We start from the raw sequence: 17,479 nt of genomic DNA, 5'->3' as shown, positions 1-17,479 counted from the left end.
TTTCCCCTCAGAGTTACAGTACTATTACATTATAATTACAATGTATTTTCCATTATCTGTTATTACTTTTTAGATGGGATAGCCTGTTTCTTGCACAATGCAGGATGTCTGTAGGAATATGGGTGATCATGGCACTTTGATGGATTGACTTAATAAAAATTTGATCAAGCACTATTCTCAGATTGTTCTTTCCTAGTTCAGGGAATGGCTTAGTGGTGGACTTTAGTACTAGGTTGAAAGTTGGACTAGATGGTCTTAGAGATTTTTTCTAACCAGAAAGATTCTGTGGATACATATGAGTAGACTTAGGGCGCTCTAATGATGCTGTATTGTGCACCGTATCTGAAGAGATGTGAAGAGCGTGCTATTGGAGTTAATGACTTTTGTAGGGCATAGTCAGAAGCCATTTTAACTATAAGGTTTCTCTTCTTTGAATTCAGGCCAGCTCCTTAAAAAGTCCGTATTTCACAAACTGCATCAGTAGTTGACAATCAAATCAGTCCTTTCTAATTTATGAAGTTAGTATCTCTTACTTGCTGCTTAAATTAAGAGAAAATATATATGACAGGCTTTATAAAGTAAAAGAATGACTATGCGCCTATAATAGTAGAACATAGCTTTCTGAATACTATGACTCCTACATGCGTGCACTGTGCGTATATATGTGCGTACACACGCGTTCACACATCCAGGGCATATCTTCTTATTTGTCAGATAAATTGAGCAGTATTGTAAGTTCTTAAGTCATATCAGGGATTTCTTTAGTAGTAAGGAAAAGCCCTAACATTTGTGCCTGATGGAAGTTGCTGGCATCTTTTTCAAACAGGTTCTCTAATGATCTTGCTTCGCCATGGCAACCAATATGGAGGTGCTGGCTCAGCAGGTAGTGGAAGCTCAGCAGGTGGCTGAGGTGAGTGACAGATGATACCACTATGTAAGATTGTTGTTGCTGTTTACAGCTTATCATAATTGGAGCAGGAAATCCCTATAGAGCAGTACTGCAACACAATGGGCAACAAACAAACTAGTGCAACCCATACGTGGTTTGTTTACAGTATATTGTTCTGGTGGCCTCCATAGTAGGAGTGCACGTAGAAAGTTCACCGTGAGCTGTAGAGAAACGTGTCTGTAATACGGAGTTGTGTGTTTTGTTTTGTTTTGTTTTAATATATATTTTTTTTCTGGTGATATGATAATGAATTTAATCATTTTAGCCATGAAAAATTTCTGCTCATCTCTTGAGTTGCCATCTAAATCTGGAACAATGTTTGAAGATACCTGTTTTACTTATGTACTATACTGAATTTACAATAGGGTGATTAATTTAAATCAGGCTTTATATTTTGCGTCTACATATATGAAATACAAGCATTAAAATCTACTCAGTGATATAGTGATGTCTTAATGTATAATCATTGAAGCTTGGATGTTCAACAGCTAATATGTTTAAACTGACTCACAAACACTCAAACTACATATGGCCATAGAATATAAATAATTTCTCTTTCAGTTTGCAAACTTTAATCAAATAAACTAGGTTTTTGTTGCTTAAAGTTATTTGGTTTAATGTATTTGGTTTAATATCTTTCAAATGTACTATGGTTTAATCATATGATTTTATAATTATGGGATTTCATAAATAATGAAGGGCAAGTAGGCTAAGAGTCTTCTGTAGATAAGCCCATATCTTAGACATTTTGTTGGATTTTTGACTAATTGAACTAAGGTTATACCTTAATATTAAAAAACCAACAACCTTCAGTTCGAGAAGCAGCTCTGTGTAATAAATGTGTCATTGGATTTTCAGAAATGGATTACAAATTCTTATTTACAGCATTTTTTTTAATGTTGGTTCTTTTAAAGTATATCATGACAATGATTGTACTATAATGTGGAAAATGGACTATGGAGTATGATGGAAGTAAGACCAAAGGAGTAGTTTCAAAAAAACTAAAATTTCACATACTGAAACTGACAAGTGATTTTTTCATTCAAATTTTCTATATCAGATATCAATATAAAATATAAATTTTCTATATCAGATATCAATATCAATAATTAAAAAAAACTCCTCCAAAACAACTTGGAAATAAAAATATGTAATGGAAACCCTGCAAACCGTATAGTATTTTCATAGAATTTGAGGTCTATACTCACATCTAAGGCACATAAAATGTGACATTTGTAATTCCTCGTGCAGGAAATGCACCGTGGTAACATAGTGTGATGGTTGTATCTTGCCACTGGAGAGATCGCTTCATCCCAAGAATTTATGAAGCTCTGTGATTTCTTCCTGGCCGGTGGGTAAATAGAGGGCTTCATCTCTTTATAGTATTCACCTCCTCCTTAAATTATACACTTGTCTGCTGCATAACCCCATGAAAACTAGTTTTCATGGAAAAAGATTTGCAAACAGCAGTGTCTCATTAAGAGTTAATTGATGTTACCTTTAAACTTTGAACCATTTTTTTTTTTTTATGAATGGTTGGGTGTCTGCAGTCAGATACAGGTTTTAACACAGATAAAGACGTTACTAATTTTCTTAAAGTATGCTATAATACTGTACTCACTGTCAGAGAAAATGTAGTGTAAAGCTCGACAGTTGCTTTAAATGAGAGGCTTTTTTGAAATACTACTTTTTTTATCAGGGAAAATTAAATGGAAGGGAAGTTATTAATCGTGTACTGAATTTTAGCTTATGAATGTTGAGAGACAAGTAGTGAACAGGGTAACTTAATGCAGATATTGGCATGTTCAACTATCTCCGCGTCAGTTTTTCAACATAATTGCCACATTTGTATTGCATGAGTTTATTGAAAACTTTGATGCCTAGCACCACCTTGGACTGTTGTGCAAGTAGGCCATTTTTTTTCTTGAGTAAGAATTCATCAAGTTTGTTTTCAGTGATACTGTGGCTGTATCACTGGAGTGAACTGAGTATTCTCCACTATTTGCATTTTTTACTGATTCTTGTTTTAAGGGCTTTCTAAAATTGTCCTTTTAATGGTTCTACTGCTTTTACTTTCTTTATAGCAGTGTTGCTGCTTGCATTTTTTCAGCTGTGTATTTCTGAAGAGATTGGATAAGAGTGTTTCATTTTTTGTGTCTGCAGTTGACTATACTTCTTGTTTGTGAGATTGGAGGACAGAAAGCAGCTATAGGGAATTGAGAGGGAATTTCAGCTATTTTTCTTCATCTTCAGTTGCTTTTGAAAAGCATAAAAAATAGTTCAGTCTTAATTCAAAATAAGTAATGCCACTTTTATCAAGTATTTAGTACTGTCACTATGCAATATAGCAGTGGCCCAGGTTCAGTCCCAGCACCTACTCAGGTTTAGTTTTCTTATTGTTTAAGGAAAATGTATTCTGTTATGGACGTGTATTATCTGTGTGGCACCTTAGTTTTAACATGAAGTATTCAGGTAGAGCTGTCACTACAGGAGGGAATAAGGTCTTCCAACATCAGTTCTGATGTGACCAGGAAGAACTTTTAATAGTAGCCAGAGCTGTCCCTTTTCTGTTCCATTGCATCCTTCTCTTTCCCTGCTAGAGGCTATAGGGGGAGAATCACAGGAGTTGGATATCTTGAGCCTTGTGCTTACTAGGCGCTTATTTAGGCTGGCTGCATTGCTGGAGGATTTTGGTTTGTTTCCCCAGTGCCCTGAAAAGAACTTATCAAAACCTTGGGCCTTTCTGAAAATACCTTTTGCAATGGCACTAAAAAAATACTGGTTATCTTTGTCACATATTCTCTTCAGATGTCTGACGTGATGAAAAGTGAGAGTAGAAATGCTGCCAATCTGACTGTTTTTCACTGTGTTGTAAGAGTCAGTAAAGTGCAAAAGAAGGCCATTTATTTTCAATATCTTATTGTTACCAGTAGCCATATTCTCGTTTTGGATGAATTTTTTCAAAGTGGAGTTTTGATGCTGAATGCTCTCAAATCATTCAAATACAATTCACTGTTGATCGTTAAGACCTAGCCATACTCAGTCAGCCTGAGAGGTATCTCACACAAAGTACATATTGGAGAAAGGAGATTCTACATACCTTACACAGCTTGGCAGCCTCTGAATTCGAGATGTTACCAGATGTGATAATTTCTGGTGTAATATAGGTCAGCCAGGCATTTATGTCAGATGTAGTCTGAGGATTTTTTGTGATGCAGATGAACCAAGAATTACAGCTTTTTTCATGACCTTTGACTTAAAATGTCTTGTACAAGATATTGCAGCAGAATCCTGTTAGGGCAGTAAAACTATGGACGATCTTTTTCTGAATCTGAATTTATCTGCCATTCTACAAAGGGTCCAGGTGGTCAGCACAGTTCATTCCAAAGAGTATCACTGGAACTTTCAGAAGATACAGATATTTTTCACGTTTGTGAAACAAATATTATTTTCCAGGCAGCACATATGCTTTTCATGAAGGCCTATTAGCTTAGTAGCTAAAGATGTTCATTAGGAAAAATATTTATAGAAAAAAGTCTTTCTGATATAATTTGAGATGTAGCAGTTTTTTTATGCTGTAAAAATTGGTACAGTATTTTTCATTGAAATTCTTTTTAACTTTAATGGGATAAAATTTGTAAAAAGTTTCAGTTTCAGGGCACTGTTGAACATATTTGGTTTGCAGTTGCTTTAACAATGCCTTAATTTCTGTTTTCTTTTCTATAATACTAATAATACATGTAGTACCTCTGCAATTGTTTTCTACTTAGTGATACCTGACTAGTGCATTCAGGCAATACACTCACTTTGATTTTTAATAGCATGATTATAGGTAATGTTCTTCTATTTAAGTTAGAAAAACTAGAGGCTTTAGTGAAATTATGAATTCAAAAATTCCTCCAGTCTCTGGCCTATTGATTTATTCCCTTGATATATTTGTCAGATAATTCCTTCATTATCAATTTTGATAGTAGGGGAATAAGCTATTTAATTAAAAAAAAAAAAAAAAAAAAAGCTGTCCTTAGTAACTAAATTTTCAATAGGCATGTGTTTGAGCATATCTACATGTGCATGTAAAGAAAACACTATTGGCAGGTCAGTTTAGTAAATTAGTAAACAATTTAATTGAAAGGCTGTGAAGAAATCTTCATTATTTCAAAGAACAACAATCAAGAAATTTCTGGAGAACCTTCATTTCAAAGTACTGTTTTTACACAAACACAGGCAGATATCCAAAATGCAATATAATACAATTGCAACTAAAATGTAGAGTTAGTTACTTTTCTAAAAAAAAAAAAAAAAAAAAGTTAGGAAAAATATAAATATATACTTTATGTATGCAATTATATTTATATAAAATGACAATAAATGAGTAGAACAGAAGTAGCCTAATTTAATTTTGCCAGCCCTAGAAATGCACATATTTGTCAAATACTTGTTTTTCAGCTTCATGATGCAAGATAGTGGATATATACATTTCTAAGTATATGTTTTTTGTTTCCTGGAATTTATGTAGATCATCTGTTGCATTTAATGCAAATCATTAATGAATTTCCAAACACTTCAGCCTGTGAAATTATCGCTAGTGAAACTTAGTAGTTTGAGAGCCTAGGTGAATGAAGTCCTCTCCTGATTGGTCCAAATCAGACAATTCTCCATGCCTTGCCACTTTTCTTCCACTTCAGCTCCATCTTCCCGTAGTGTACACTTGGCATGATTTGTGAAGTTCTCTTCTCCCATTCTGCCTACTTTGTATCTAGCTGCTGTGTGGGTACTAAAATTGAAGTATTGGTTGTGTCCTCATGAACTTCTAAGGGAATCACATGCATAGATGAGCATGAAATGTTTTTAATCAATACCAGATAGGATTGGTTAGTGCAGTGAATCTGAAAACTGCTTACATAGACATCAAGTTGTCTTAAGTCCTAAAATTACATTTAATAGTGATGGCTACTTATCCTTTTTGCTCCATCCAGTTGATACAGATCGAATTCCATAATCTCTCTGCACGGTAGCAAAAATTCCAGTACAAGATAGGTCCTGGTCTTCTGCAGATGCATTCAGGAGGTACTAATGACATTTCCAATAAGTGAAATACATACAAGAACAAAAGTTAGGTCATAAGCAGAATGATAGATATCTGAATTCAATTCTGAGTAGTTTTACTGTGAAAATTACAATTTACAATAATTTCAGAATCTTCTTAAGAGTCCCACTACTGTATTAAGCATAACATGATTAATATTAAACATGATCCAGTACTTAAAGGGTGGCTACAAAGAGGATGGAGGTTTTCTCTTCATAAGAACCAACGTGGAGAAGACATGTGGCAGTGAGTACAAGATGTACCAGATGAGACTTTGTCTTGGTGTAAGATTTTTTTTTATTTTTTTATTTCCCCCCGTTAGAACAGACGATCACTGGAACAAACTCCCTAGGGATGTAATAGAAACGCCATCACTGGAGGTTTTAAAGATGCAGGTCAAGAGGGTGCTGGATTAGACTCTCTTTTCCTATGAAAGGTTGGACATGATGATCTTTTGAGGTCCCTTCCAACATAGGCTGTTCTGTTATTCTTTGATAATAAACTCTTTAATAATATACTCCTGCAATATTGTTCTATAACAATGTTTCTGCTGATATATTAGAAACTCTAAAGATAAGAAATAATAATTCTGCTTTACTATGGATGTTTATTACAGTAGCATATTTGATGTCATATAAAAATGAATGAAATTATTTCTATTATATCTGTGCAGGAGATAATGCTTAAAGTATTTTTTTATTTTTTTTGATGGAACTAAAAATCTAACCCCAAATGACCTAAAAATCTAATGTTTCTCATAGTTAAATATGCATGTTGTGTATGTATTTTTGTTCAAGTTTTTGAGGTTTCCCAGGTCAGATACTCAGTACATTACAGGACACTATATAGCTGGTTGGTTTTATATTTTAATTCAGATTTCAATCACTCTGCTAACTTTTCTTTCAATTCAAAAAACAAGCAACTTAGAGTCTTTTGATTTTTCTTATGTGTTTTTTATAATTTCTGCTTAAGTCTTACAAAGATTCCACCTTTGCAATGCAGCTGTTCTGAACTTCAGAGGTGGGAAATATATTTCTGAGCAGAGGGTTATGTAGTGATAGAACATTATTATATTCAGGATTCAATTTTTGTTCCAGCAAAGACAGCTGCAAATAAGGTATTATAATCCTCTTTCTTGAAAGGCAAATAAAAATCTAGTGTTACGTGGTTATTAAGTATGGGGTCAGATATTTAGCACAAGAATAATAAAACTATAATTTCGGTGGATGTTTTTACATGTTTAAGATTTCACGTATAATAGTTTCCCCCGCACTACATAACAATTAGTTGACCTGACATTTTAAGTTGTATCTGTGCTGTAAATGCAATGCTGTAGTTACAGTGATTATTCACAGTTACTATTTTTAGATAAATGTACAGTAAATAACTGTTTTCTATCAAGTAAAGAGCCTGTTTTCAATAGTGAGAACATTTTGGAGCTAAGTTTGGGAGTCCACACATAAGACTTGCTAATGGAAATTCACTGTATTCAAGCTTACTTCCAAAAAAAAATCAAAAAAAAAAAAAAAAAAAAGTACAGTCATTTTTGCCAGAAGTTCAGGTAGCATAACTTAAAATTCCCATTTCTAAAAATTTCAAAATACTTTTTTTTTGTTTTCATTCGTCAATCATCATTGCACCTTCATCCGAATGTTTTGTGATAGAAATTAATCTGAAAAAATCACTTGGGCATAACAAACTTACTGCATTAATTCTTAAATGTAGCAAGACTGATCATGCTACTTCATATTTATGGGGTCTGGACAAGTTCAGAGTGGCCTACACTCCTTTAAATACATTGGGTTAATAAACTTTAAGGCTAAAGATGCTCCAAAGGAACCGTGGTGGATTTTCCTTTTAAATTTTGCCAATTTGAAAATAAAGATGCAGACAAGCTCTTTTCTCAAATTTCATTTAAGAAATATTCAGAGTGCAGGTTGAGGAGCTTAAGAAAGGAGGTGGAAAGCTTGATAACCTGGGAATACCTATCTTCCCCAGATGGAATGAATCTTATTATTAGACAGACTCCTTCAGCAGCTGGCAAAACAGCAGGAACACGTCGATTCTGCTTCCTTGGTTACAGGGAATGATAGTGCACTTGACCTTCAGAGGAGCAGGGTCATAGAGAGGGCATTTTAAAACAATTCTGGTTGCTTTCTTTTATTGGAATCCTCATTAATAGAGGCTGGAGGCAGGTATCTGTGATCTCACTAAAAGTGACTTCAGCATTTCTTTTGGATTGATTTGACCTCAGAGGTTTATTGAGGGAAAAATGTAAATAAGTCTGCAGGAAGGATTTGACACTGTAAGTACTAGAGTCTGTAGAGTGTATAGCTAGGGAGCTTCAGGAAGCAAACAATATTAAATATACTAAAACTTACTATTTTTCCCTGTCTTTTAACATATGTGTATTTTGATATTTTTTTTTTTTTAGTGTAGTGAGATTAGGGTCTTTTGAGGTATCTTTTACGTTATGTGAATTTTCTGTCTCTAAGCCACCGTATTAGTTGTTACTTTTAAATTATTTTTGATAAGCCTGTGTAAAGTGCACTGAAGTTTCCTATGAAATAAGGGTGACTTTTGTTTCTTTCATTATCTTATGAAAGACTTCCCGTCATAAAGAAAAGAAAGTGTATTTAATTTTTAGAAACATATTCTAAAATTACAAAAATGTACTGTTGCTGACTTTGGAGGATTATGTTTTTGTATATACAACTTCCACAGTGGCTGCTTTAAACAAGTAATAGAGATTTTTCATGGTGTGGTGTTTCTTTTGAACAACACATTAGCATAGTCAGTGTTATTAAGTTCACTTACAGGATTACACATATGATACAAGTCTAACAAGTGTTGCATGTTTTTGGACTACTGTTGCTTTATTCTATTTTTTTTTTTTTTTTTTTACTTAGTCAAATTTGTTGCAATCGAATGGGTAGGACTATAATAAATCATCAGAAGTTTATCCTTTCCTGTCCTTTATGGGTGTATGACAATGCAATGTAGAAATTCAGCTGGCAAACAAAATTGCAGAATTTTTTTTCTCTTGTAATTATGTATTTCAAAAAATATGTTCCCTCTTTGCATTTGACTTTCTACTACGGTTCTTGTTCTGCTGTCAGTCAATGGCTTAAGTATTCAGTCTTGAAGAAAATAAACTTGAGATTTTCAGCAGCCAGAAATTTAAAACTGCTCTTCTTTCACTGTATTAAGTAGGCAAGCCTGAAGAATAAAGTTCTGTGTTTCAGGGTCCTTCTCCATCCTGAGTATGTATGGGGATGTTAATAAGAGTATAAAATTATATGTGCAAACTGAAACCTTTATTTATAGAAACATTCTTCATTGTGCACCATATCTTCTCAGACAAGTTTTTGGGTAACATATTTTCCATTTTTCAGTTTAATAATTATATTCTTGACTATTTAAACATGAAAATGACATATTGGCAGTTGGTCTCAAACTTATGGAACTTTATAGAGAACTCAGTGCTGGACTTAAGATAGCTGAGTAGTCATAGAATGAGGATGAGAAATAATATGTATATTCAAGGAGACTGTCAAAAAAAAACAAAACAAAAACAAAAACCACCCTTTATATGAGAATGTAGTCCATACTATTAAAATAGAGATTTTTTTTGTACTGACGTAGTACTTAGAGCCATAGCTGTATACCAGGACCTTTTTGCAGCAAGTATATTACAAACCCAGAAAAAAGAATTAGCTTTTCAGTCCCCAAACATTTACAGAATTTCATTGTAGTTACCATGTGTGTATATAGGAATTATTTTTATAAGTTGCTACAAATCCTTGTACAACGTGGGAATACAGATCTGTTTCAAAGCTCCCAGCAATTTGTTGTGCAAGGTTCAAAGGTGCTTCTAAAAAGGCTAAGGAACCTATAATTGAAGGTGAAACAATCTTCCTGCTCTAATTTAGACCTTTTAAAGAGTTCATAGTTTCGATAATAACATGGCATGAAAGATAAAGAGGCTGTTGTTCAAATGTGTACAGCTTCATTAAAAGTCTTGTCTATTTTAAAATTGTTTCCCCAAAGAGATTGTGCAGTAAGTTTTCCTTTCTGTCCAAACAGGTTTTTATTTCCTTAAATTCATTGTAAATTATATCTTTGTATATTAAACAGGAAATAACTAAATTGATACTAACTTGTTGTCCACCAGTACAAGTTTTGATAAGTCATTCCAAGGGTATTTGAAAAAAGAGGATTTAATTTAAAAAAAAAAAAACAAAACAAAAAACAAACAAAAAAAAAAACTTGTGAGCACTGCAGATATTAATGACTTTTGATACTCTCAAATTCCTTTATAGAATGTAACAATTATTGTAATCAGTCATATACTAAAACTATATCCTGCAGATACTGTGGGACAGTGTAAATGTGTATTTAGGAGGTATTCATGAAAACATAAACTGAATGAAATTGCAATTACAATTGCAATTTTAATTTACAAATATTGTGAGTTACAGAATTTACAATATGAAATTCCCAAAATTCTGAAATCATAAAAATGTAAAATCTGTTAAAATGTAAATAAGTTTTATTTAGCATACAAATCTAAGTCTCTAATTCATTGAGATTATAGAACATTTTTCCAAAGAATTTTTGGCCTATTCATCTTGCTTTCAAGTAAGTAATTATGGCTTAAATTGAGTGTAGAAGAAATCAGGAATGCCGTATTCTGCTCTTTTATATAGAGTACATCACTGCAGAGTCTTATGCCCATTCAAATGGAATATCTGTATAAATTTATATTGTAACAATTCATGATAGTTTTTATTCAGATATGTTGCACTTGTAAAATCTGCTGTTGGCAATCTTCAAAAATTGATGTGTTTTTCCTCTGCATTTTATATAATAACTTTCAATTAAGAACGTGACTGAAAAAATATCCATCTCATACTGTTGTCTATGGTGAACATTTATTTACTGTTTAGAATTATATTACTTGCCCTTTCCTGCAGCCTGTCACAGCAAAATAGTACTCTTGTGCATACTGTTACTCAAATATTTTTGTAACGTTTCTGAAAATATTGGTGAATGTGTGCAGTGTATGGCTTTAGAACAAAATTATCTTTTGGTTTGAATTTTCTCACAAGAATTAAAGTATTGATCAACATTTTAGATTATTGACTTGCAAAACGCACCAGGAAAGCAGAGCTTTCATAATGTCACACTAGTGAAATTCTCACTAGAATGATAAGTTACCTACATATGCCTCAATACATGCTGAATATTTTGGTGATCTGTTGAACTGTGTGTTCCAAAAAAAAGTTGCACCACTATGAAGTAGAAAAGCAGAACAAGTTGGAAAAAGAAAACAGGAAACAGTATGAGCACACTTAACAAGTGGAATTATATTAAATGAATAATTATAAATATTATATAAAACAAATATAACCAGCCATCTTTAAATTTATCTTTTTACCTTAAAAATAATATATTGTTAATATTCTTGCTTTTACTTGGAAAATGAAGTGACTGTTGTGCAAGTGGGCTGTAAAGACACTGTGCTTTCAGAGAACTTTATAGATAAGGTAAGATCAGAGACATAAAAACTAAATGCTAGTTTGGTCAGATGGAAGGCATGTGCAGATTCCAGCAGAATCCGCATATCTACTGACCCATATATGTACTTAGGATAGAGGGCGTTTTTATTTAGGGGCTTAAAGAAAGCTTTACTAAATTTGGGCTACCTGAAAATTCAAAAGATGGTTCATAAAATACTTTAAAAAAGAATTAAAGGGTGAAATATTTCACATGACACATTGAGTGTACGGTGTGTTTTGTTTTTACACAAGAAAAAAAAATTGGAAGTTGAAAAAAGTGTATTCCTGCATTTCAGTAAACTGAAGAACCACATGGTTTAATTACATTTTCTTTGGTTGTGAAAAATAATAGTTATCCAGTGATTTGAGGTGTTTGTCTCTTTTTTTTTTTTTTTTGGGGGGGGGGGGGGGGGGGGGGGGGCGGGCAGGGGGAAGGGGATTGGTCATCTATCAGATTCATTCTAGTCCCAAAGAAAACAATATTCTTATAATTCATTGAAAACTAACTCAAATTGGTTTAGTGACTGTAACCTTTTCAGTAAATACAAATTGCATGCTAGGGCCATCTGCTGTTTAGTAAATAAGTATCTGTGTTTTAAAATGTTTAAATCAGAATTCTCTGTGTTATGTACAGGTGCAGACTGTTCAGACTTCACTATCTGAATCTCCAGTGATGACCAGCCCTTCCCAACGTATCCAGATTATTTCCACGGACTCTTCTGTAGGTTCACCACAACGCATTCAGGTAAAAATCTGTTGATTATGTGGCAAACTGTTATAACTTTTTTTTTTCCTCTTCCTGCTCTCGATTTATACAAAAGCATACTAAAGTCTATGGAAGATTTCTTTTAAGTTTTGTATGAACAGATCATTTTTATTGCAAATGAAACTTTCTCCTGAAGTATAGTTTAGTGATGACTAGTTGGCTGTATGTTATAATTGAATTGATAATGTAGCCAGTGAGGAATATTTGCAGAATTTAAACTTAGCCTGCATGTGTAAGTTGCCTGAGCTCTAACCATAGCAAATGGGCAGACGTTGTCAACAGACAGCTCAGAACACCTGAGATAATCTCTAAAAGCATTCTTCTCTCTCCGTTGCATGTTTAAAAAGAGCCAGTGGGAGACTCGCCTATTTAGGCTGAAATTAGTCTTGAGGATACTACGCAGTGGATTGTCATTACTGGTATCTAATATAAAGATCTATGTAGTGACAAATAATATGAAAATTGTTAGGTATTAATGTTACAAGAGTGTTACAGTACTGATCTTCTTGTCCTCTTCCACCTTGTTCTGTGCCAGTACAATATTCCACTGTACTTTTGCCAGAGGTGATGCTGGAGAAGAGGATCTTGTACTTCAGGGCATTTGGAATGGTCCTGGCAATGCAGCCTCTGTCACAGGATGGACTGTCCTTGAGATATGTTTTGATCAGGGTGGGTGGTACTTGGTCATTGTGATCCAGGAGAACCCTGCCCCCGTGAACAGCCCTGAAAACTTCTTTTTAAATGACATTATCATTTTACTTAATGGTATCATGATGTAATTTTTTTCACTAATATTCTTCAAAGACTCAAATTGTAGCATTTATAACGACATACTTTTTTTTAAAGAACATAAAAATCACCCACTTCTTATTCAGTCATTACTATCAATGCTTGTCTGATATGTGAAAAGTTACAAAGTTGTCTCTGATTTTTCTTTATAGCTAGCACCAATGAGATGTTCTTCAGTTATCAACATATTTAGCTATGTGTTTTAACTAAGATGTATTCCTTTAAAATATGAACAAAAGGTGGAATCAGGCAGCCTTATTGTTTCATATGCTGATTCTCAAGCTTCCGCTATGATGGAAGTTTTCCATTTTTGATTCAGTTGTCTGGTAACATAATCTCTATTTTGTCTGGTAGAGTAACCAAATCAATATTTACCTGCTATTTCATTGCAAGGTAAATGTTCTCACAATATGTGTAACTGAAGCATACTGCATATTTCATCATTCATAAGGTAGGCAACTTTTGTTCAATTGTGCAAAAAAAATCTACCTCCTTATATCGTTGATATTTCTGGAAAAAACAGTTAGAGGAAGGAGAGTAGTAGGAAGAGAAAAGCGTTCCTGCTTCCTTAAAACATATCTACAGGCACTATAATAGTGTCAGTCATAAGCTGAGATTAGATTTCAGACTGGTTCCATTGACTAAGATCTATATGAAAGTGATGGTGGCTGAGAAAAACATGTCAGGGAAAACTCTCAGAGGGTTTAAGAACTTAATTTAACAACACTGGGATTGGGGATTGATGAGTTTTCCTTTTAAATTTTGAGCTTATTCAGAGCTTCTTGTTTGTTGAAGCGAACTGGATTGGAACTCATCCTCTTAAGCACTGAAACTTTTATGCAGATGAGACCAAAAATGGCTTATTCTGTTCTGTGAATATATGACTAATAAATCCCTACAAATGTGTCTCATCCAGAATTTAGTAGTAGGCTGGTTTAATCCCCAACTTTGAGTACCATCTACTTCCTACATGTTCTTTTTAGGTTTGTAATTACAAAATCCGAGGTGAGCCTTTCCTGAAGAGTTTCTGTAACATGGAAAAATCATCATCTCCATAACTTAATTCCTGCACTAACTGTGGCTTACTACTCTAATGTTGTCTTAAGGCATTCTAATTTAGTAAAACCATTAGCATATGTTTAGAATTCCTGTAAGGCTTTTTATACAAAAAGAACATGACAACTGATTTAAGAAGTCTAGTTAATCAAAATTTAGGAATGTAAATAAGTAAACAACTTTAAAAAAGTTATTGTGACACTTAATGCAGTCAATTTATTAGGAATGTCACGGTGTGTAAACTCTGAAATTTTTTTCAATAGTAATTATTACCCTGGCAGTAAGCTAAATACATAAATGTACTGTACCAAAATAGTTTATAGTCATGTGTATACAAAAGAAATTAAAATCTCAAGAATGTACCATTGTGATTTTTTTGTCAGCTGGAATAATTTATAATTTCATTATTTATATGAGGAAAATTCTATGATGCTGTCTCATTAGGCAGTGCGTAGCTTGGATATATGCCTGCCATTCATCAAGTGCAACGTGCTATGTATTCTCATTTTAGAGTTCTGAGAGAATCAGTAAGGAATACAGGGGTCCTTAACATTACATTTTGTTCTTATTCTGGTTGGGTTCCACTGTCTCTAATTCCTCTTGAACAGTTAAATGCAATTACAACATCTCTCCATCTCTCCTCATTTTTAACAGTATCAGTCTCATACTTTTCACAAGTCTGTTTGGTATTTTCCTTTTGTGTGGTAGGTATGTAAATACAGAAATATGATAGACATATGTTTTAGGTTTGGTTCTATTGTTTTGCGCTTATGTAGGTAGCTGTAATAACTTTGCACCGGTCTAATAAATTTACAAATATAAAATTAATAAATAACAAGGGCTATTATGAAATAGTATCATATAATTCTGAGACAGAACCATAAAATTCTTCAATATGTTTTACAGATTGTGACAGATCAGCAGACAGGTCAAAAAATCCAGATAGTGACAGCAGTGGACTCATCTGTGTCTCCAAAGCAACAGTTTATTTTAGCAAGTCCAGATGGAACTGGTACGGGAAAGGTGATATTGGCAGCACCTGAGACATCTAATGCCAAACAGCTTATCTTTACAACCACGGACAACATTGTGCCTGGTAGAATTCAGGTAAATACGGTAATTGAGATAAACCAGATTTGTCTATTTCAGTTACTAAGTTTTAGGTGCTTTAAGTATAGAATTGTTTTAAGAGACCGGCAATTGCAATAGTTTTCTAAAGATCTAATAACATGGATATGGAACATATGAGTTGTAGGCTTTTTTTATTCAATCCTAAATCTGCCTGTGTTCATGTTCCTCGTGCATTACATTGCATTCATCATTCCTTGTTGTGATTCTCATTAAAATTCTAACTACGTAAAGACATGAGCAAATACTTAAGCTGAAGCTTGTGAGAGGTGCCAGGATTTCAGGTGGTCTGATATAGATTCACACATGCAGAGATGCAACTTAGCTTGGCAAACTTATGTTCATAATGCAGTACCAAAACATTGGAGTAGGAGTTCTTTGGAGCAGAAGCTGTCATTTGTTATATTTGCCTGTGGGTCTTGAGCATAGTCCAGATCAGAGAGAGCTTTGCAAAACAAATTATGTAAACAATAGTCCATCTCTAGTGAAATTTGAGATTTTTTTCCTAGGATTCTTTTTTTTTTTTTTTTTTTAGGGGGAAAAAATTACCTGGACTGTATTGCTACTGTTAGAATAGAGAATATCATAGAATCGTTCTATATAGGGAGTATTTTACAGGGAGCAGTATCATTTTTACACAAATATTTGAAAAATTGTGCAAAAAGTCTTTTAAAATTTATTTTACAGTGCTACATGGTTTATCTATTGTTACAAATTAGATTTCATTTTTTTTAGTTTTATGTGAAGTGGGGCGTTTTGAACTGAAGTTTTGGGATTCAAGACCTTTGGAAGCCAACTCAGGATATTCTATGATTCTATGAAAACTGAGTTGGAAGGGACCCATAAGGATCATCAAGTCCATCTCTTAAGTTTTCTATAATGGATCTCTGTTTCAGGCTGTCCCCAGTAAACTATGTATTCCTATTAGCTAGAGAGAAGATAAATGGGGGAGCAGTGTATGGAATACAACAATTTTAGACATCTTTGGCTAAAATAGAGCAATTGTTTGACAGTAACTGCAAGAAGGGAATACTACTGTTGAGTGCACAAATGAAGAAACTTACTTCTCCTGAACAAAGTGGGAAGTTCAATTTGGAATTCATGTTTTGCTCTGGATGCTTTAACAGTCCCATTACTGACAGGAAAAGCTCTCCTTAACTTACATTTTATGCCACTTAATTTCATTCCACGTCTGTCATACTTCTCATATTCTTCACTGTTGATACACTGGTCTTCTGTACACAAAGCTTCTTGCTTTCAAGTCATCAGAAAATACTGGCTAATTACCTCTTTTTGTTCTGAAATTTTGTCTCAGATAGTGACAGACTCTGCTTCGGTAGAACGTTTACTGGGAAAAGCTGATGTTCAGCGGCCTCAGGTAGTAGAATATTGCGTGGTCTGTGGTGATAAAGCATCAGGTAAGGAAGCACAGGAAGCAGTATTCAAGATACCTGACTGAAAGGATTACTAGAATGAAGGGAAGAGGTTTCATGGCTTGCTTGTTTGTTTGTTTTTAAGACTGATTTTAGCCATGCTGTTGGTAAAAGCACTTGAGTCTAAATTGGAAAGAGGTAACATTATACTTTTGTATCTATACATACGGAGTATTTCAGCTCTGCTTGGAAGAATATTAATTTGTACTTCAAGTAGATTGTATGATGAATTGGCTCATGCTGAAAGAGAAAATGATTGCGTAGCTCCTAGTAACTGAGAGACCATTTGAAGCATGAATTCTGTTTCCCCGGAGCTGTAAAAAAGTCTAACTAATCCAAGAAAAAAAAAAACACTTCTCAGTGCTCTCTAACAAACTTAAGACTTCTTGGTAGTTTTTTGCTTTTCACAATCACAGAAAAAGGCAAGTAGATATCATGCAAATCCTTGGTGTTTCAGAACCGTGCAGTTTCAGGGACTACTAGATAAAATTTCTACATTATCCAAAAAAGAAGATTGTGCTTTCATGTTACAGAGAGAGTGAACCCCTCTTTCTTCTTTGTCTTCTTTTTTTATCGTTTTCAAGTGTTTGTGTAATTAAAATGATACCAGAATTGATGTGCACAGGAGTTTTGACTTAACATTGCATTTCAGATTTTATTCAGAAATTACTTATGTTCTGAATTTACTTAAATGTTTAGCATGTGTGTTCT

The 17,479-nt window shown here is 33.7% G+C and overlaps 1 protein-coding gene across 6 annotated transcripts in view; it reads left to right on the top strand.

The window, feature by feature from the left end:
* Positions 1 to 17,479, top strand: part of NR2C2 (nuclear receptor subfamily 2 group C member 2) — a 38,517-nt gene that overhangs the window by 2,769 nt on the left and 18,269 nt on the right. For 4 of the 6 annotated variants that reach the window (XM_032194114.1, XM_032194116.1, XM_032194115.1 and 1 more), the window contains exons 2-5: positions 827 to 910; positions 12,231 to 12,341; positions 15,114 to 15,314; positions 16,651 to 16,753. In XM_032194114.1, coding sequence (XP_032050005.1) covers positions 851 to 910; positions 12,231 to 12,341; positions 15,114 to 15,314; positions 16,651 to 16,753 — 475 coding nt within the window. In that variant the 5' untranslated portion in view covers positions 827 to 850. Of the gene's footprint in view, positions 1 to 826; positions 911 to 2,200; positions 2,301 to 12,230; positions 12,342 to 15,113; positions 15,315 to 16,650; positions 16,754 to 17,479 lie in introns of those variants that run through there. The other 2 variants (XM_032194117.1, XM_032194118.1) reach the window with 2 other exon arrangements.

Source organism: Aythya fuligula, chromosome 10 (genome assembly GCF_009819795.1).
Source record: "Aythya fuligula isolate bAytFul2 chromosome 10, bAytFul2.pri, whole genome shotgun sequence".
Taxonomy (NCBI): domain Eukaryota; kingdom Metazoa; phylum Chordata; class Aves; order Anseriformes; family Anatidae; genus Aythya; species Aythya fuligula.
Note: the sequence above shows the minus strand (reverse complement) of the source record. Positions and strands in the feature narration are given on the sequence as shown.